We start from the raw sequence: 22,532 nt of genomic DNA on the forward strand, positions 1-22,532 counted from the left end.
CAGTCCACCTAATTTTCAACATTCGTCAATAGCACCACATTTCAAATGCTTCGATTCTCTTCTGTTCCGGTTTTCCCACAGTCCATGTTTCACTACCATACAATGCTGTACTCCAGACATATATCCTCAGAAATTTCTTCCTCAAATTAAGGGCGGTATTTGATATTAGTAGACTTCTCTTGGCCAGAAATGCCTTTTTTGCCATAGCGAGTCTGCTTTTGATGTCCTCCTTGCTCCGTCCGTCGTTGGTTATTTTACTGCCTAGGTAGCGGAATTCCTTATCTTCATTGACTTCGTGACCATCAATCCTGATGTTAAGTTTCTCGCTGTTCTCATTTCCACTACTTCTCATTACCTTCGTCTTTCTCCGATTTACTCTCAAACCATACCGCGTACTCATTAGACTGTTCATTCCGTTCAGCAGATCATTTACTTCTTCTTCACTTTCACTCAGGATAGCAATGTCATCAGCGAATTTTATCATTGATATCCTTTCACCTTGTATTTTAATTCCACTCTTGAACCTTTCTTTTATTTCCATCATTGCTTCCTCGATGTACAGATTGAAGAGTAGGGGCGAAAGGCTATAGCCTTGTCTTAGATCCTTCTTAATAAGAGCACTTCTTTCTTGATCGTCCACTCTTATTATTCCCTTTTGGTTGTTCTACATATTGTATATGACCCGTCTCTCCCTATAGCTTACCCCTACTTTTTTTAGAATCTTGAACAGCTTGCACCATTTTATATTGTTGAACGCTTTTTCCAGGTCGACAAATCCTATGAACGTGTCTTGATTTTTCTTTAGCCTTGCTTCCATTATTAGCCGTAACGTCAGAATTGCCTCTCTCGTGCCTTTACTTTTCCTAAAGTCAAACTGATCGTCACCTAGCGCATTCTCAATTTTCTTTTCCATTCTTCTGTATATTATTCTTGTAAGCAGCTTCGATGCCTGAGCTGTTAAGCTGATTGTGCGATAATTCTCGCACTTGTCAGCTCTTGCCGTCTTCGGAATTGTGTGGATGATGCTTTTCCGAAAGTCAGATGGTATGTCGCCAGACTCATATATTCTACACACCAACTTGAATAGTCGTTTTGTAGCCACTTCCCCTAATGATTTTAGAAATTCTTATGGAATGTTATCTATCCCTTCTGCATTATTTGACCGTAAGTCCTCCAAAGCTCTTTTAAATTCCGATTCTAATACTGGATCCCCTATCTCTTCTAAATCGACTCCTGTTTCTTCTTCTATCACATCAGACAAATCTTCATCCTCATAGAGGCTTTCAATGTATTCTTTCCACCTATCAGCTCTCCCCTCTGCATTTAACAGTGGAATTCCCGTTGCACTCTTAATGTTACCACCGTTCCTTTTAATGTCACCAAAGGTTGTTTTGACTTTCCTGTATGCTGAGTCTGTCCTTCCGACAATCATATCTTTTTCGATGTCTTCACATTTTTCCTGCAGCCATTTCGTCTTAGCTTCCCTGCACTTCTTATTTATTTCATTCCTCAGCGACCTGTATTTCTGTATTCCTGATTTTCCTCGTTTCATCAATCGACTGAAGTATTTCTTCTGTTACCCATGGTTTCTTCGCAGCTACCTTCTTTGTACCTATGTTTTCCTTCCCAACTTCTTTGATGGCCCTTTTTAGAGACATCCATTCCTCTTCAACTGTACTGCCTACTGCGCTATTCCTTATTGCTGTATCTATAGCGTTAGAGAAATTCAAACGTATCTCGTCATTCCTTAGAACCTCCGTATCCCATTTCATAGCGTATTTCCTCTTCCTGACTAATGTCTTGAACTTCAGCCTACTCTTCATCACTACTAGATTGTGATCTGAGTCTATATCTGCTCCTGGGTACGCCTTACAATCCAGTATCTGATTTCGGAATCTCTGTCTGACCATGATGTAATCTAATTGAAATCTTCCCGTATCCCCCGGCCTTTTCCAAGTATACCTCCTCCTCTTGTGATTCTTGAACAGGGTATTCGCTATTACTAGCTGAAACTTGTTACAGAACTCAATTAGTCTTTCTTCTCTTTCATTCCTTGTCCCAAGCCCATATTCTCCTGTAACCTTTTCTTCTACTCCTTCCCCTACAACTGCATTCCAGTCGCCCATGACTATTAGATTTTCGTCCTCCTTTACATACTGCATTACCCTTTCAATGTCCTCATACGCTTTCTCTATCTGTTCATCTTCAGCTTGCGACGTCGGCATGTATACCTGAACTATCGTTGTCGGTGTTGGTCTGCTGTCGATTCTGATTAGAACAACCCGGTCACTGAACTGTTCACAGTAACACACCCTCTGCCCTACCTTCCTATTCATAACGAATCCTACACCTATTATACCATTTTCTGCTGCTGTTGATATTACCCGATACTCATCTGACCAGAAATCCTTGTCTTCCTTCCACTTCACTTCACTGACCCCTACTATATCTAGATTAAGCCTTTGCATTTTCTTTTTCAGATTTTCTAGTTTTCCTACCACGCTCAAGCTTCTGACATTCCACGTCACGACTCGTAGAACATTATCCTTTCGTTGATTATTCAATATTTTTCTCATGGTAACCTCCCCCTTGGCAGTCCCCTCCCGGAGATCCGAATGGGGGACTATTCCGGAATCTTTTGCCGATGGAGAGATCATCATGACACTTCCTCAACTACAGGCCACATGTTCTGTGGATACACGTTACGTGTCTTTAATGCAGTGGTTTCCATTTCCTTCTGCATCCTCATGTCGTTGATCATTGCTGATTCTTCCGCCTTTAGGTGCAATTTCCCACCCCTAGGACAAGAGAGTGCCCTGAACCTCTATCCGCTCCTCCGCCCTCTTTGACAAGGCCGTTGGCAGAATGCGGCTGACTTCTTATGCCGGAACTCTTCGGCCACCAATGCTGATTATTTATCAGAATTCAGGCAGTGGCGGGGATCGAACCCGGGACCGAAGACGTTTTGATTATGAACTAAAGACGCTACCCCTAGACCACGGGTTAGCATAAAATGGTTAAATATTGCCAAGCCGACCTGAACGTTTAATTATCATTGACAAAACACACTTCACTATACGTTTACGTTATTTGCTTTAGAAATGGAAAGAACCAACAGATTAATAACTTCATCGTTAAGTATCCGCCTATGAATGCACAAATATAAAACCAGTAATAAATTCAGTCAGCCTCAGGATCGCTGTAAAAGAAAAATATTTCGTAATTAACTGCTAATTTTACCTGCTCCCGATTTACGGGTATGGTTAATTTTATAGCGGAACAATTTTTTAAATGTGCCGCCGCTGAAAATCCTTCGGTCGCGGCACAGCCCGCCGACACCAACGATTATCGCTAAAAGTGCTGAGAATTCTTTAAACAAATATTATAGATCACTTGGGCAAGCTAATTTACATTAGTAATACACAATTTTGACAAATTATAATGTATTTAGACCATAACAATTATTGCAATTACACACCTTTGTAATTTTTCCTATAATGGCGGCTAAAGATAGATACAGACAAATGAAGTCTACTTATTCATATAATGCTACGTCACAGGTTCCTCTCTCTCAGCTCTCGAGGAAGACGACAAAGAATACACATTATGTAGCGCTATTTATATTATTGCTCATTGTGAATGTCTGTTTGTAATCTTACAACATTATTTTCCTCTGTGGCTATATTTTAAAGTTTTTCATCACAGATATTAACGTATTTCGTAATTGGTTGAAATGGCTCTGAGCACTATTGGACTCAACTGCTGTGGTCATCTGTCCCCTAGAACTTAGAACTACTTAAACCTAACTAACCTAAGGACACCACACACATCCATGCCCGAGGCAGGATTCGAACCTGCGACCGCAGCAGTCGCACGATTCCGGACTGCGCGCCTAGAACCGCGAGACCACCGCGGCCGGCATTTCGTAATTAACTTATGAGTATAGAAGTATTACAATCATAAATACATCGAGAATATTATTATAGAAAATATTACAATAATAACCAATGTCCTTTACACAAAATTTAATAACATTATTTGTTGAACAATTACAGTACATACGAATTGCTTCATAGCGGCGTACATAGTACAATTAAATGTCGTTTCATTTTATTAATAGTGTGTGTGCTGCCAGGGAACGTTACACATCATACCAGCACCTTTCTTTGTACCCTTGAGTGTCCGGAACTTCTGCAGGGCTACTGGAGCACAGTCACCGTTTTCATGGCAGAGTTTACCGGCAACGCGCGATCCTTCACGAAGACAGTCATATTGGGCATTTTGACACAAACGGAAGAACATCCGTGCCACGCGCGTCTGTTGATGTGCATATTGTGACGTTTACAGCACCATCTGTTGACCAAATTTTCGTTAAATGTGTTTTTTTGTTCCGTAACGTGCCCCCAGTGTCAATAATATGCTGTTCGACATAATTCTGAGCAATGGTGCTTTTTTCTACAGGGATCTCAAAATGGTGCTTTAACTATGGATACGTGTACTTACGGATGTACCTTAATTCAAAGCACATATCATTCGTCCTTAATACGAGTATAATGTTCAAATGGTACACCTCATTTCTTCCAGGGCTTTACTTAGCGTCTGTGCTACAAGTTCATGATTATTGCAGGTGCTGTTGGGCGGAGGTCGCAGCAAATTTATTGACAGTGAAATGTACGACGACGCCGGCACTGAGGGCAGCAGACAAGACGGCAGGGACCTGATCTCAGAGTGGCTAGACGACCACCAGCAGCGGGGCAACGCCAGCTACGTCTGGAACCTGGAGCAGCTCAGCAGGGTAGACACCGAAAAGACCGACTACTTGCTGGGTGAGCCGACCCTCTGATGTGTGATCTGAGGTCCATACGCCTGTATAGTCAGGAGGAATCGCGCTTGCCATAATATCAAATCGCGTTACTGCTACGTCATTTTATGCTTCTTTCATTAAATCTTTCTGTGAATTCAAACTGGCACAGGAAATGTATGGGAAATCAGCGGCGACTAGTGAAAATGTGTGCGGGACTAGGGATTAGAATCTGGGATCTCATGTTTATTAGGCAGTTGCGTTAAGCACTGCATCATCCGGACATGTTCGAAAGAGCAGACACCATGCATTCATGTAACTGATTCAGCTCTATGGGCAATAATCGCCCACCTTCAGTGCGGATGCACATTTAAGTCTGATTTCCTGAGGGGACTTCAAAGCACGAGGATGAGCGACAAGGATAAGGACTGTAAATATGTGGCGCTAGGTGGGAACGTGGGCCCACGAAATTCCGAAAAACACTGTGTCCGGGAGGTGCAGTGGTTTATGCAACTGACTAGTAAGCAGAATATCAGAGGTTCGAATCCCAGTCGGACAGGTATTTTAATGAAACTTTCTGGCAGATTAAAACTGTGTGCCCGACCGAGACTCGAAGTCGGGACCTTTGTCTTTTGCAGGCAAGTGCTCTACCATCTGAGCCACCTAAGCACGACTCACACCCGGTACTCACAGCTCTACTTCTGCCAGTATCTCGTCTCCTTCCTTCCAAACTTTACAGAAGCTCTTCTGCGAACCTTGCACAACTAGCACTCCTGAAAGAAAGGATACTGCGGAGACATGGCTTAGCCACAGCCTGGGGGATGTTTCCAGAATGAGATTTTCACTCTGCAGCGGAGTGTGAGCTGATACGAAACTTCCTGACAGATTAAAACTGCGTGCCAGACCGAAACTCGAACTCGGGACCTTTGCCTTTCACTCTACCATCTGAGATACCGAAGCACGACTCACGCCCGGCTAAGCCATGTCTCCGCAGTATCCTTTCTTTCAGGAGTGCTAGTTCTCCAAAGTTCGCAGAAGAGCTTCTGTAAAGTTTGGAAGGTAGGAGGCGAGATACTGGCAGAAGTAAAGCTGTGGGTACCGTGCGTGAGCCGTGCTTCGGTGGCTCAGATGGTGGAGCACTTGCCCGCGAAAGGCCAAGGTCCCGAGTTCGAGTCTCGGCCAGCCACACAGTTTTAATCTGCAAGAAAGTTTCATATCAGCGCACACTCCGCTGCAGAGTGAATATCTCATTCTGGAGGTATTTTAATTTTTCATCGCTGATTCATCATAAAATCCTGATGCAGCTGGCATTAGTAGTCACTTTTCTTTTCCTTTTCTATCTCCGTCTTCCACCTTCAATTTACGTAAGAGATTTCCTTATCACCGGTGAAATAATGTCAAATTTAAGTAACCATTTGCATTTACTACTGAACGTCGCCAGTCAATGTTCGATGTATGACGAAAGATACGTTACTTACTGATATCTCAGTATTTTCAAAGTTGGTAGAAACATAGGCTCTTTATGGTCAAGATGTTAGCCTTTGTTTCTACGTTTTACATAGCCCAGTGACATTAATGTGACCATCTATCAAGAGCCTGAATAATCAGCTGTTGCAGCGTGGGTCGCTGCGAGACGTGCAAGGAAGAGTCAAACAGGTTCTAAAAGGTGCTGCCCATCCCAGTGGCGTGGTCAGCTGCACCAGGTTTCTCGGCTGAGGATCCATGGCGCGAACTGCACGAAGGAGGTTTTCCCACAGGTTCGCTATTGGGTTAAAATTAGGAGAGCTTGGTGGCCAGGGGAGTACGGTAAACACATCCTTGTTCTCTTCGAACCACGGGCGTGCACTGCGAGATGTACGATACGTGCAATTATGCTGGCGGTAGATGCTACTGTGCAGAGGAAAAACAAACAATGTAGAGCGGACATAGTCGCCAATAGAAGATTGATACCTGTACTGATGTACAGTGTCTTCGTCAGAGACGCGGTCACCCCGGGAAAGCCACAAAAACATTTTCCAGACCATAATGCTCCCTTGTCCGCCCTAGATCCTAACGACGACTGTTGTGAGGTTTTTCAAGTCGTACAACCTACAGCCATTTGTCTGATGGAGCAAATAACGTGATTAACCTGAAAGGTCACCTATCGCCACGTAGTGGACGCATAGTTGCGCTAATGGTGTGTAAATCTCGGACATCGTCGCCGATGAGCGGCAGTCATCATGGGTGCATGGACCAGGCCCCTGCTGCAGAGGCCCATACGCAGCTGCGCATACGTTGAACGGTCGTTGAGAAGACGCTGTTGGGAGCCCTTTGGTTCATACGGGCGTTCAGTTGCTCAACGGGTGCACGTCTATTCGCCCGTACACATCTCTCCAGCCGTCGTTCACCCCTGTCTTCTATGTCCCGTGGTATAACATAACTGTCCTGGCGTCGGTTTTGCATAGCGCCATTTTGATATCGATGGCGGCGTACCAACAGGTTACCTACTTAACCAATACGGAAATGCTTCCACCCCTGGCCCGAAACCTAATGATCATGCCCTTTCGGACGTCAGATAAATTGGTCAGTTTCTGCATTATGGCAACGGCTCCACTATTTTTCACGCCCTCTCGACACGCTTTCTTACCCTCCACTGCCAGTGGAGTGATTATTGAATGCTGACGCCAAACACAAGCCGCAGTCAGATTAATGTAACTGGACCATGTACATTTGATTCACAGTAATACTTTTAATGATTCCTATTGTAAAGCGAATTTTCAGTTTCCATCTGGCGACATACTCGGTGTCTCTGATCCTTCTAGCGTGTCATGTGGCGCTAATTGTAAATATATTTAAAACTGATACTTCAATTTAAATCGGTAGAGTGCGTTCTCTCAAGCCTCGTGATGCAGGCTCTGAAATTCTGGGGCGGTGAACCAAAGGAGGATAAAACGATTAGAATATAATTAATAAATGCCTTAGCGAAACGTGGGACCCGACATTCAAGTTATTTACGACTCATCGTAATTTAAATCTTTTTAATCTGTATTACATATCGGATGACGTCTTGCAATGGAGTTTCTACATCACTGCTACAAACCAGCAGCTGTTACTAATGAAACCTTTCAAAGACGGTTGGGTAAGATGTGGATATAGCGTAGGGAGAGAAAACAATGTCTACTCTGTTGCAAACGTTCGTGGAGAAAAGCACATCGTGGACAATCGTTTTCCTCCTCCAGTTGCAAATCCGCGTGAGGTGCGGGAAGATGGTTCAAATGGCTCTGAGCACTATGGGACTCAACTGCTGTGGTTATCAGTCCCCTATAACTTAGAACTACTTAAACCTAACTAACCTAAGAACATCACACACATCCATGCCCGAGGCAGGATTCGAACCTGCGACCGTAGCAGTCGCACGGTTCCGGACTGCGCGCCTAGAACCGCGACACCACCGCGGCCGGCGGTGCGGGAAGAGCGACCGATAGTCGTCCTTTGTAAGAGAATAAACTCAGCTACCTCTGATTTTCATTGTCGTGTTCATTTCGTAAGATACATGCGGGAAGAATTCCTCGTGTACGGAAGTGTCTAAATAGAATGGACTGAATGGAGCTATTGCCTGCAAGACTAACTAAATTTTGTAGCATTTCTTCCAGTTAACCTCAACAGAGCGTATAGTTTATCAACATGCTGTTTACTTGTCTAAGGTAGATTTAGTTGATTAATTTTCAACGTGGCAAGTATTTGCGTCATATTACACCCCGTCCACTATGTTTCACATAATACAAGGACATTCTGAAAAGTAATGCCTCGTATATCTTATTCTCTTCCCAATATCGGTTGAGGTGTTACATGTCATGCATATTACTCAGTCCAATTTTTCGTTTCGCTGATGCAAGTTGCAATTTTCGCCGCTAGAGGGCTCCGAAGTGTAGCGTGTAACAAGGTGAGATGTTACGTAAAATATGTCTGTTCGAGAGAGAACCTCATAAAACTGAAAGCACGAATTCAAATAGTTCGACCACACATATGCTCTCCTTCCCCATGATAATGTCAGACCACGTAAGAGACCTGCAACACCTGCAACCCTCCGACGCCTTGACGTCCCTGTCATCAATCATTCTCCATATAGTCCCAACTCGGACCCACCTGAATTTCATCTATTTCAAAACTTACAGAACATGTCCGAGGCCTTTACATTGAAACTCATGAAGTGAAGTAAGCAGATGACAGAAATGGCTCTGAGCACTATGGGGCTTAACATCTGAGGTCATCAGTCCCCTAGAACTTTGAAACTACTTAAAGCTAACGAACCTAAGGACATCACACACATCCCTGCCCCAGGCAGGATTCTAACCTGCGACCGTAGCGGTCGAGCGGTTCCAGACTGTAGCGTCTACAACCGGCCGGCGTGTAATAAGAGATGAGGTTTTGGCTCCGTCTGCAAAGTCAAACATTTTACAGTGACGGTCTCAATAATCTGGTCTCTCGTTGGCAGAAATGTTTCCGTCGCCACGATGACTGTGCTGAGAGATAAACATGCAGGCATGAAGAATAAGGACGTGGAATGTTAATACGGTTTGCTTTATTTAGAAAGCTTTAACAGATTTAACGTAAAACGTTCGAAGGCATTACTTTTCATCAATTCATGGTGAGTTCAGTAGTAAGGATATTCTGGTAATAGTGTCGTAGTACGTAAAATATATGGTATCTTCTCAATGTTTATTATAGATTATTCTTTGCTGTTTCCCCGGTTCGATTCCAGGCGGGGTCAGGGATTTTCTCTGCCTCGTGATGACTGGTTGTTGTGTAATGTCCTTAGTTTAGTTAGGTTTAAGTAGTTCTAAGTTCTAGGCGACTGATCACCATAGATGTTAAGTCCCTTAGTGCTAAGAGCCATTTGAACCATTTTCTTTGCTGATTACGCAATATAAGCATAATAAAATTCGTAAGCTTTCACCGATGCTGAATATTTGCTACTACTGAGCAGAGAAACTATTACAGATATGACCGTAAAATTGAATTACGATATTACAGAAGAATGATGTAGTGGACAGGCATGTGAGGACGTTCAGGGTAATGAAAGGAGCACTACACAATTATGTGCTTAAAGGTTCCTCTGTAGAAACCATTCAATATTTGCAGAAATTGGGAGAAGGCCACCAGAGACTAGAAAGTTGCAAGTGAGTTCCGAATATTTTTTTTTTCGTATCGAATTTTCTCAGAATTGTGTAGTGTCTCGTGTGCTTGTATTTTTGTCTACAGGTTCAATTGTATTGAATCACATTGAGACATTCACTGTACGTATGGTAGACGTTCTCTATATTGTATAAATTATTCCTCATCTCTGCTCTGTGTTAGAAGTCAATAACGGTTGTCAGTCGATCAGGACGGTCGTTGATGAAGAGGACGTGTTTGAATACATTGAAGAGGAATCATCTACCAGCAGTCATTAAGTGCGACAAGCTTAGGGCTCCTCTCATGTGCGTGTCTCGAGAATTTCACGTGAACGAGAGCTATATCAAAATGATGTGCTGATTGCCTAGGCAATAGTAGTGGAATACTAGTCTATATGACATTGGTGTTAACAGCCTCTCATACTCCAACCCCAATTCCCTAACTTTATGCTGTTTGCCGATGAACGCACTTTCACCCGAGACGAAACTGTGAACTCGTATCCGCCAGACAGAAATCGTGGTATGCAGTTGGTTTAAAGTAATGAACGAATTTTCAATGTGAATTTACGGTCTGGTATCAGATTATTTGACAGTATCTAATGCTAATCGGACTAAGAGGCTAATGTACCTCATGAAAGTCCTTCCTACCATAATGGATTTTTCTTTTGTCAATGTTGTTCTAAACCGACGGATATGGAACTCATTTTGTTGCGTATCTGCGGCACGATGCCACATAGCTAAATCCAAAGATTGGTACACTCAGACCCGTTACAGTACCTGTGACCTCAAAAGAAGCGACATCCGTTGACTAAATTCTGCAGTGTGCTATGAAGACTCTGATGCAAGTCCTTCTCTTTTAGAGAAGGACCTTATTGCACGAAACACTCTGCGACTCTATAACGCAGGTCACATTATTATAAATTTGGATGCCATTTATAATCTAATGTCCGGTTCCGTAGCTGGCTGATTAGCGCGTCTGTCGTGCGAAGTACAGCGCTTCAGTGCCCAGCACTGCCACGGATCTTTCATTGTTGGAAAGTTTGGAATGAGGTCTACCCAAACTCGTTCTGCTATCTGAGACACTACTTAGATGGGAATAGCAGCTCCAGGATCTGGAAAGCCGACAAAGGTAGGGGGAGCGTTACACTGACCCCTTGAGCCTTGATACAGCTGTCTAATGACGCCGCGGCAGTACGTCTTCACTCAGTCCTCTACTCGCTGAATTTAGGATTTTCTTGAAATATATCTACACTCCTGGAAATGGAAAAAAGAACACATTGACACTGGTGTGTCAGACCCACCATACTTGCTCCGGACACTGCGAGAGGGCTGTACAAGCAATGATCACACGCACGGCACAGCGGACACACCAGGAACCGCGGTGTTGGCCGTCGAATGGCGCTAGCTGCGCAGCGTTTGTGCACCGCCGCCGTCAGTGTCAGCCAGTTTGCCGTGGCATACCGAGCTCTATCGCAGTCTTTAACACTGGTAGCATGCCGCGACAGCGTGGACGTGAACCGTATGTGCAGTTGACGGACTTTGAGCGACGTCGTATAGTGGGCATGCGGGAGGCTGGGTGCACGTACCGCCGAATTGCTCAACACGTGGGGCGTGAGGTCTCCACAGTACATCGATGTTGTCGCCAGTGGTCGGCGGAAGGTGCACGTGCCCGTCGACATGGGACCGGACCGCAGCGACGCACGGATGCACGCCAAGACCGTAGGATCTTACGCAGTGCCGTAGGGGGCCGCACCGCCACTTCCCAGCAAATTAGGGACACTGTTGCTCCTGGGGTATCGGCGAGGACCATTCGCAACCGTCTCCATGAAGCTGGGCTACGGTCCCGCACACCGTTAGGCCGTCTTCCGCTCACGCCCCAACATCGTGCAGCCCGCCTCCAGTGGTGGCGCGACAGGCGTGAATGGAGGGACGAATGGAGACGTGTCGTCTTCAGCGATGAGAGTCGCTTCTGCCTTGGTGCAAATGATGGTCGTATGCGTGTTTGGCGCCGTGCAGGTGAGCGCCACAATCAGGACTGCATACGACCGAGGCACACAGGGCCAACACCCGGCATCATGGTGTGGGGAGCGATCTCCTACACTGGCCGTACACCACTGGTGATCGTCGAGGGGACACTGAATAGTGCACGGTACATCCAAACCGTCATCGAACCCATCGTTCTACCATTCCTAGACCGGCAAGGGAACTTGATGTTCCAACAGGACAATGCACGTCCGCATGTATCCCGTGCCACCCAACGTGCTCTAGATGGTGTAAGTCAACTACCCTGGCCAGCAAGATCTCCGGATCTGTCCCCCATTGAGCATGTTTGGGACTGAATGAAGCGTCGTCTCACGCGGTCTGCACTCCAGCACGAACGCTGGTCCAACTGAGACGCCAGGTGGAAATGGCATAGCAAGCCGTTCCACAGGACTACATCCAGCATCTCTACGATCGTCTCCATGGGAGAATAGCAGCCTGCATTGCTGCGAAAGGTGGATATGCACTGTACTAGTGCCGACATTGTGCATGTTCTGTTGCCTGTGTCTATGTGCCTATGGTTCTGTCAGTGTGATCATGTGATATATCTGACCCCAGGAATGTGTCAATAAAGTTTCCCCTTCCTGGGACAATGAATTCACGGTGTTCTTATTTCAATTTCCAGGAGTGTATATTTGCATCTACATCTACATCCATACTCTACAAATCACCTGACAGTGTGTGGCGGAGGGTACCTTGAGTACCTCAATCAGTTCTCCCTTCTATTCCAGTCTCGTGTTGTTCGTGGAAAGAAAGATTGTCGGTATGCCTCTGTGTGGGCTCTAATGTCTCTGATTTTATCCTCAATATCTCTTCGCGAGATATGCGTAGGAGGGAGCAATATACAGCTTGACTCCTCGGTGAAGATATGTTCTCGAAACTTCGTAACTTCAACAAAAGCCCGTACCGAGCTACTGAGCGTCTGTCTTGCACAATCTTCCACTGGAGTTTATCAATCATCTCCGTAACGCTTTCGCGTTTTCTAAATAATCCTGTAAAGAAGCACGCTGCTCTCCGTTGGATCTTCTCTATCTCTTCGATCAACCTTATCTGGTACGGATACCATAGCGGTGAGCAGTATTCAAGCAGTGGGCGAACAAGTGTACTGTAACCCACTTCCTTTGTTTTCGGACTGCAATTCCTTAGGATTATTCCAATGAATCTGAGTGTGGCATCTGCTTTAGCGACGATTAATTTTATATGGCCATTCCATTTTAAATCACTCTTAATGCCTTCTCTCAGATAATTTATGTAATAAAACTGCTTCCACTTGCTGACCTGCTATATTGTAGCTATGCTATAGGGTTGTGATGCTCTTAATATATTTCTTAACAATATGTGGAACGCCCATCCATCATCGTTAGCAAATCATTCACTATCGTTAATCTGAAAGCACTCAAATGGCAAATTTTCATACACGGGTACAATCTTAATAAATTGGCATTATACCGGTCTGCACGACGTACCAAGTGCTCATCATGTGCCGTCCTCGCATGTAAAATGACGTTCTCGCATGGTGAAATGACGAACAGCTTGTGTAAGTAATAAGGATACCTAACTCAAATCTAAGTGTGGGGTAGTTATAATTACAGTCGAGTTGCTCAAGATGTTCAGTGCGAGCTGTTATTGTCATTAGGGAGCAAAACTTGGGAGGTGTGCTAATGCATTAATGAGGAACAGATTAAAGCTGGACAAAAACTTTAGTTCCAATTCTGGCCGCCAGGTGCAAAACTGGTGCTGTACATCATCTTGTCGACGTCTCTTGTTCTGATATCGAACAAACTGTGTAAGCGGCCATTAACAATGAAGTCAACTTTATGCCTTTCTCACTTCTTTCATCTTTCCTGAACCGATCGTGTTCCCAATCCACAATTTATCGAATCTCTTCTACACGAATTTATTGCACTCACAGCGCTCGGTTTGACCTGACGGCGAAAACTGGATCTAATTTTTTCCAGCGTAAATAAGTTTCACATTAATGCATTGGAATATCTACTATGTTTCGCTGCGCTGGCATACGTTAGTTACAGCCGACAATGGACTTCTACATGTAGGTGACTGTTACTAGAACCATCCGGTAGCTCAGATGCTCCGCAGCACCGAAACGACACACCTCCAGACAGGCGTCGCATCTTTAAACATGACCGTCTTGCACTACGTTTTCGGAGATTTGTTGATACATTTTTCTGTGACCACTTTGAGTCATTAGCAATTACCGACTGTTCCTAATGTCAAGTGTGCACATGAACTATGGCTTAAAATTACTAATGTGCCTAAATGTCATTGTACCACTCATCTTGCCAATGAACTGATTGCTAACGCTAGTTTCATCTAATGTTACAGGCCTCTTTGCAGACAGCCATATGGAGTACCACCTGGAGGCCCCGGAAACACAGCCGAGGCTCGTGAGCATGACGAGGACGGCCATAGAAATTTTGCAGAAGGAGCCCAACGGATATTTCTTATTCGTTGAAGGTTGTATCTCTGTCTATTTTTCCACGTCTGTAGTTAAAATTCCGCATTACAGACGTTCCCCGTACTCTCAACCGGCGAACCATCCAAGTGCATATACAGGGTGTCCCAGCTATCTTGTCTATCCAAAATATCTGTGGAACAATAACAGCTATTGGAAAACAACTTTCACCGGTATCAATGTAGGGCTGGGGCCCATGAATGTACATATTTGGAAACATTCCAAAACGAAAGCATATGTGTTTTTTTAACACAAACTTATGTTTTTTTAAATGGACCTCCTATATTTTTTCTTCAGGAATCCATAGCATGACAAAGCACATACACAATGGCGTTGATTGCATCCCAATATTCCCCTTACATCCGGAGATATTGAGACTCGAAGTTGACGCTTGAAACACCCGACATGCGCTGCTAGCGCACGTCCTGAGGCTCAGGCGTGAACCCCATGCTGCCCGTATTCGCGATGTGATTGACAAGTAAATGTCCCTCTTGATAAGTATGAAGGTGTGATTGCACATGTCAATCACATCGCGACTACGGGCAGTATGGGGTTGAAGCCTGAGCATCAGGACGTGCGCTAGCAGCGCATGTCGGGTGTTTCAAGCGTCAACTTCGCGTCTCAATATCTCGGGATGTAATCGGAATATTGCGATGCAATCAACGCCATTGTGTATGTGCTTTGTCATGCTATGGATTGCTGAAAAAAAATATAGGAAGTCCATTAAAAAAACATAAGTTTGTGTTAAAAAACACATATGCTTTTGTTTTACAATGTTTCCAAATATGTACATTCATGGGCCCCAGCCCTACATTGATACCGGTGAAAGTCGTTTTCCAATAGCTGTTATTGTTCCAAAGATATTTTGGGTGAACAAGATAGCTGGGACAGAGTGTATATTATATACTGAAACATGATGTGGAAATGGGTTTGTCGCATGTTCCATACACTCACGATAAACGCTAGTATTTGAAAGCATCTTTACTTCAGAAACTACGTACTGTTAGTTTGAAGTGGTTTATGGCTATGTGCTTGCAAATTTAAGTGAATGAAACTGGTTATTTGCTTCTATTTTGTACACAAATTAAAGCTAGAGTAAAAGACACCTATCTATTGTGAGTGGCAATCCGTTACAGCAAGTAGTAGGGCGTACTCTACTATACAAACGAAGCATTGAAAGACCACCCAACTCCATGTTCGCTTAATCGCGCTCGTAAAAGACGGAATGGGATAGAACCGTGTAAATTGCACGTACAGTTTGCTGGATGACGCCCGAGCTATGTTCAGTAGTATGGAACTCTCGTGAGCTTGGTGAGGGGGTCGAAGGAGTGTGTTGTATTGCTTTCCTGAAAAGTGACGTGGGTGAACAAATGGAAAGTGCAATATAAGATTAGTGTTTAACGTCCCGTCGACGATGTCATCATTGGAGACGGATGGGGGAGTTAAGTTGGCGACGTTTCTATTACTCTTCTTAGTGTTTCTGAAACCCACCTTTGCCACCAAGGACAACGGATCTCTCACCAACAGAGAATGTCTGGAGTATTATGGGCAGTACTGTCTAACCATCTAGAATTTTGACGATCTGACACACCAATTGGACTGAAGCTGCCACAGAATTTCTCAGGAGGGCATCCAGCAACTCTGTCAATCAATCGAAAGTCGAATAACTGTTACCCTAAGAGCCAGAGGTACACCAGCCCATTACTGACTTGTTCAGTTCCTGAATCTCTTTCTCTTGAATGAATCATCCTATTTTTCTGAAATTTTTATTTATTTTTTGTCTGTATCAATACAAAACCTTTACCGATTTCCGACCCATTCTTATAATTCCATTGTGGTGTGTCGTTTGCTTTTCTCTTTTTTCCCTCCTTTCATTATGTTATAACTTTTCAAGGGACCTTTAAAGTCAACAGTCGTCATTTCAATGGAGAGAACTGACTCTGGAAACTTTAAGCGAACGATATGAGGAATCTGTATTTAATGCAAACAAATTTTACTCAGATATGGCAACAAAGCGACCCATCAGAAATGTGTAATATTTTGCCTCATTAAACAGGACTATAACAACGAAGTTATTGTTGTTGTTTTTGTTACATATAGCAATGACCACTTTTAATATTGGGATTAAGTAAACTGAACAGGCACTTCAAATTAAACAGTAACAAACTTTAGATATAGACTTCTCTGTACTGACCGAAAAACACACTTGCTCACAGTACACATTGAATTAAGTGTAGCTCTTCTATTACGAGGATAACAAAAAAACAGTCTGTAGTTGGCCGTATCAGTCGCACAATGCAGTTGTAAATGTGATGCCAGAAACACTTCTGCAAACTCTTCATGTCACTGAGTAAAATGACAGACGAAAGGTGTCGTAGTGTCTTCCCTTGTTATATCAGCTTGAAGCAAGCTGGTGCAATCTTCGTCACATCATAATTTAGCCTTGTAAGTCTTGCAAACAAGGTAAATATTTACCTGACGAAAGTTCTCAGTGCTGAAGTTTTAATAAGCGTATTTCATCCAATAATACCAAATTAAAAATCTTGCGGATTTCACCTAAACACAACATCCCACTATTACTACTGGTTGATCATTGTCCACTGCTTAATCTGTCTGCGGTAAACATTTTTCCACATAAAAGGTGTTCTCCTAAATGAAACGCGACAAGACCACCTATTACCTTAACCCTATCACTACGCTAAGTGCAGGGTCCATATACGACGCCTTTTCCTTCGTAGAAAAAGAACTCATCAAACAGAACGAAAAGGACATAAGCATTGCGTTTCTAAGGCCTAATGGCTTCTTTCGTTCTAAGACAGAATTTGTGCATTGCCTAATAATAAATAATATCAATTTAAGAATTAGCTCAGACCACGCATAAATTATTTGATTTACTAATTACAGAACAGTAAAATAATTGTGCTTTTCCCGCTGTAAAAGAAAAAGACAATCTTTGTGTTAAAATTGTTTTACAGCGGGTAAAGTACAATTATTTTATTGTAAGATTTCGACAGCACTGTACTTGCATGGAAATTAATGCTATTCCGTTATACCACGTACAGCTAAGTACAGGGTGAACATTAAAATAACGGAAAAACCGCAGGGTCGGTTTCCTGAGTGGAGATCCTACGAACATGTGTTCGGAAAAATGTGGTGTGAATGTAACGGCAACAAATCTTCCCAGAGCAAAGTTCAAAGTGACCTCCATGGTGATAGGAAAAGTAGCGATTGTCATGCAGGATACAGACGATCGTACTTTGGCTTACACTATGTTGGCGGGCCACATATTTGCAGATTATACTAGGGTTTCTCACGATACCTTGTAGAGCCCGGTACTCCAAATCTGGTGTATACACAATCCGCTGCCTCCCTTTATGTTCATCTGTCTGAAAGCATCCATGGTGTCGGAAACGCCAGAAAAGGGCTTGATATGTTGTGTGATGTGGTCGGTGTCTGTGAGGGTACTTGTTTTGGCATAGCGGTGCTGCCTCTCGGCCGTTTCCATCTGCTTCGCTGTACAGAAACACCATCTTGTCTTATTCCCGACATGAATACCGTGCCATTCTGCTGCTTACAGTACGTTGCGTCAATCACATAGCCTGCAACACAAAAGAAACACACGATAAGTAACCAGAGGAACTATCTTTCGTCAGTGTGATCTGCCGTGGCAACCATGGGGTTCCGGACACGTGTTCGTAGGACGTTTTTCCTCCATTTCCAGTTAGGTGTCTGTCCTTGCATTTTGGCGGTTTCATTAACGTTTACCATATTTGATTCTCACCCAAATCCACATCCACATCCACGTGACTACTCTGGAATCCACACTTATGTGCCTGGAAGAGGGTTCAAAGAACCATTAGCATACTGTTTATGTACCGTTCCCCTTCCGGACAACGCACAGGACAAATGAACACTTCATCTTTTCGTGCGTGCTGTGACTGTTGCGATCGTATCTCCGTATTCTGTTGACGCCTACCTAAAAGGTAGGCGTCTACAGAATATACAGTATTCGCATTCGCAAGAGAAAGTTGCTGATTGAAATATCATAAAAATATCTCATCACAACGCTAAACACCTTTGTTCTAATAACTGCTACCTCAACATCCATATCAAATCCATGACACCCTTTCCTCTGTTTTGCAGTAGTAAAGAATGAGCTGTCCTTCTTTGAACTTTTTGGACGTCCTCTGTCAATGCCATCTGATACGTATCCCATATCATTCAGCAATATTCATGCAGAGAACAGAAAAACATATTGTTGCCAGTCTCTTTGATGGATTTGTTGCTTCCTCTGACTCTTATGCCAATAAAACTCATAACATTATTGCAATTTAAGCTGTTGGTAAGTGTAATCTATAGATATTTCGTCGCAGAGACAACCTTTAGATTTCTGCAATTTATCATGTAACCGTCGTTTAACGGATTCATTTCATTACCGATGTGGATAATCTCACAGTTTTCATCATGTTTCGAATCCTACCCATACTTGGCTAATTAAATTTAGGACTGAATTTCATCTGATGGATTTCCAAGACTGAAAATGACAGAATAATCTACAAACAATCTAAGGACGATTACTTGCGGCTAAATAATGATCATTATTCTCTTGACAGCAGTACCTCATCACCTTCGAGTTGAGGAGTTCCACAAATAGAATGTATTACAGTTTGAATTTTCGGAAGTCGATATGTCCAGAAACTTCTAAATATGTGTCATGTGAACAAACTCCAGTTAGCATATTTCTTGGTGGTATTATATTTCGTTTGAATGCCCAGCAGAAAAATATGCCTATGTCTGAAATTCAGAGCATTTCTTGATCCTGTCGACATTTAAAATCCCCGACTTAATCATTTGTAATGTTTGAATTGTCGTTACTTCTTAATGTATGATAACGAATTGTAGTATTAGAAAAATAGTTAGCTTCCATCACCTGCTTCTAGTTGGAAAAGTCGTATTTCTTCCACTGAAATGAAGTCTCGTTGTCTCAAATGACAGATAGCCACAAGACATTATACTAAACGATGATAACAATAATAATGATAATAATTTTAATGGAAGTAATGATAATAAAAATAAAACCCGTGGAGGCCCAGGAAAAGAATAGGCCTCCGGCATGTTCTGCCAGTCGTAAAAGGTGACGAAAAGAACAAACCACTAATAGGGCTAACCCCCCTTCTAGTGTGATTAGTTGGTTCAGGACAGAACTAATCAAGCCTCGGACAAGCGCTGTCATGGTCGGGGACGACGCTTGAACCCTGAGCCCGTCCACAATGGTAAGGACACTGCTAGCCACACAGAAAATGATTGAAATCCCAATTGAGGTGTTTTGCAGGATATGCTTCCTGCAACCACTCTAGAAGGAAAGCAAAGACAGAGGATGAGATTTTCAGATGAAGTTAACCGACATCTTATGTTCTGTTATTACCAAGCAACAAACTTAGGAACCAAGACAACTGGATACAGATAACAAGTATACACAACATATATTACCAGATACCCAGAATTAAATTTTTTAACAGAGCAACGACTAGCTGATCAGACCCATGTAATAATAAGAAATAACAGGATATCTCAGTCAGAATTAGAAAACATCAAACAACACGTACAACAAATAGTGGAACAAAATCATGCGCAATTGCAAGAAGACGAAATTACAGTAATGGACTCAAACATCCCAGAGCAAACAAACAAAGGACAACACGTATCAACTAAACAGTCAGAGGAAAATGAAATCTTAAGACAGCCACCAGAACAAGCACAAATAGAACACGAAGTGACACACGTGTAAGATATAGAAGAAAAATTTCAGCTGACATATATAGAATACAATGACACAAATACAGACATTAGACCATTCTTGCATAGACCACCAAATAACCAACAAGTCTTAACAACAACAACAACTATCAACCATACACAATAAAATAAATGAAAATAGAATTATGGAAGAGTTACAACTATTGGTTTATATAGGAGCACTCACTACACTAAATATACACACTAGGCAGAGATCAGAACCAACCAACACACAGAAGTAACCCAGGAAACCAGCATGGCAACACAGGCTACAGATCAGAATACAAAAACTGAGAAAAGATATCGGACAGATAACACAATTTATAAGAAATGAAATATCAGACAAAAAACGAAAAAGGTTAGGTAAAGTCTCACAACAAGAAGCGATAGAGCAATTAGATGAAAAGAAGCAGATATTACAAGCATAGCCTAAAAGACTTAGAAGGTACAAAAAAAAAATGAAAATAGAAGGAAACAAAACCAAACATTCAACACAAACCAAAAGAAATTTTACCAGACAATAGACAACACACACATTAAAATAGACTATCCACCAAACATAAAAGGCATGGAACACCTCTGGAGCAACATATGGTCAAACCTTGTACAGCATAACAGGCATACACGGTGGATACAAACAGAAACATGCAAGATAATACCACAAATGTCTGAAGTGATAATTTTGCCATATGAAGTCACCCAAGCAATTAATTCTGCTCACAACTGGAAAGCCCCTGGAAAAGATAAAACAGCAAATTTCTGGATAAAGAAGTTCACCTCAACACATTCACATGTAACTAAATTATTTAACAGTTACATTCCAGACCAATAAACATTGCCTTATACACTTATTACACATGGAATAACTTATCTGAAACCTAAAGATCAAGCAGACACAGCAAACCCAGCAAAATATCGCCTCATAACATGCCTACCAACAATATACAAAATATTAACTTCAGTCATTACACAGAAATTAATGACACACACAACACCGAACAAAATTATAAATGAAGAACAAAAAGGCTGTTGCAAAGGAGCACGAGGATGTAAAGAGTAACTGATAATAGATGCCGAGGTGACATATCAAGCTACAACTAAACAAAAGTCGCTACACTACACATACATTGATTACCAAAAAGCTTTTGATAGAGTACCCCATTCATGGTTACTAGTCATATTGGAAATATACAAAGTAAATCCTAAATTGATACAGTTCCTAAACATAGTAATGAAAAACTGGAAAACCTCACTTAGTATCCAAACAAATTCAAATAATATCACATCACAGCCAATACAGATTAAGAGTGGAATATACCAAGGAGACTCATTAAGTCCTTTCTGGTTCTGCCTTGCTCTGAACCCACTATCCAACATCCTAAATAATACAAATTATGGAATACATTACTGGAACATACCAACACAAAATCACACATTTGCTATACATGGATGATCTAAAACTACTGGCAGCAACAACTCAACTAATTACTGAAGATAACATAAGTATTCAGCAATGATATAAATATGGCTTTTGGAACAGACAAATGTAAGAAAAATATCATAGTCAAGGAAAACATACTAAACAAGAGGATTACATATTGGATAACCACAGCGACTGCATAGAAGCGATGGAAGAAACAGATGCCTATAGATATATAAGACACAGACAAAATATAGGAATATATAATACAAATATTAAAGAAGGACTAGAATAAAATATAGACAAAGACTAACAAAAATACTGAAAACAGAACTGACAGCAAGAAACAAGACAAAAGCTATAAATACTTATGCTATACCAATATTGACCTACACATTTGGAGTAGTAAAATGGAGTAACACAGACCTAGAAGCACTCAGTACACTTACACGATCACAATGCCACAAATATAGAATACATCACATTCATTCAGCAACAGAAAGATTAACATTAAGCAGAAAGGAAGGAGGAAGGGGATTTGTCGACATAAAAAACCCAAATTAAGGACAGGTAGACAATTTAAGAAAATTCTTTCTAGAACGAGCAGAAACTAGCAAAATACACGAAGCAATCACTCATATAAATACATCGGCTATACCACTGCAATTTCATAATCACTTCTACAACCCTTTAGATCACATAACCTCAACAGATACAAAGAAATTAAATTGGAAAAAGAAAACACTACATGGCAAGCACCCGTATCATCTAACACAGTCGTACATCGATCAAGACCCATCCAATACATGGCTAACAAAAGGCAATATATACAGTGAGAGGGAAGGATTC

At 42.3% G+C, this 22,532-nt stretch overlaps 1 protein-coding gene across 1 annotated transcript in view; it reads left to right on the top strand.

Moving 5' to 3' along the window:
* Window positions 1-22,532, top strand: part of LOC126354983 (membrane-bound alkaline phosphatase-like) — a 151,358-nt gene that overhangs the window by 98,912 nt on the left and 29,914 nt on the right. The window contains exons 6-7 of the mRNA XM_050005069.1: window positions 4,628-4,826; window positions 14,338-14,469. Of these exons, the coding sequence (XP_049861026.1) occupies window positions 4,628-4,826; window positions 14,338-14,469 (331 nt within the window). The remainder of the gene's footprint in view (window positions 1-4,627; window positions 4,827-14,337; window positions 14,470-22,532) is intronic.

This window comes from Schistocerca gregaria, chromosome 3 (assembly GCF_023897955.1).
Source record: "Schistocerca gregaria isolate iqSchGreg1 chromosome 3, iqSchGreg1.2, whole genome shotgun sequence".
NCBI lineage: Eukaryota > Metazoa > Arthropoda > Insecta > Orthoptera > Acrididae > Schistocerca > Schistocerca gregaria.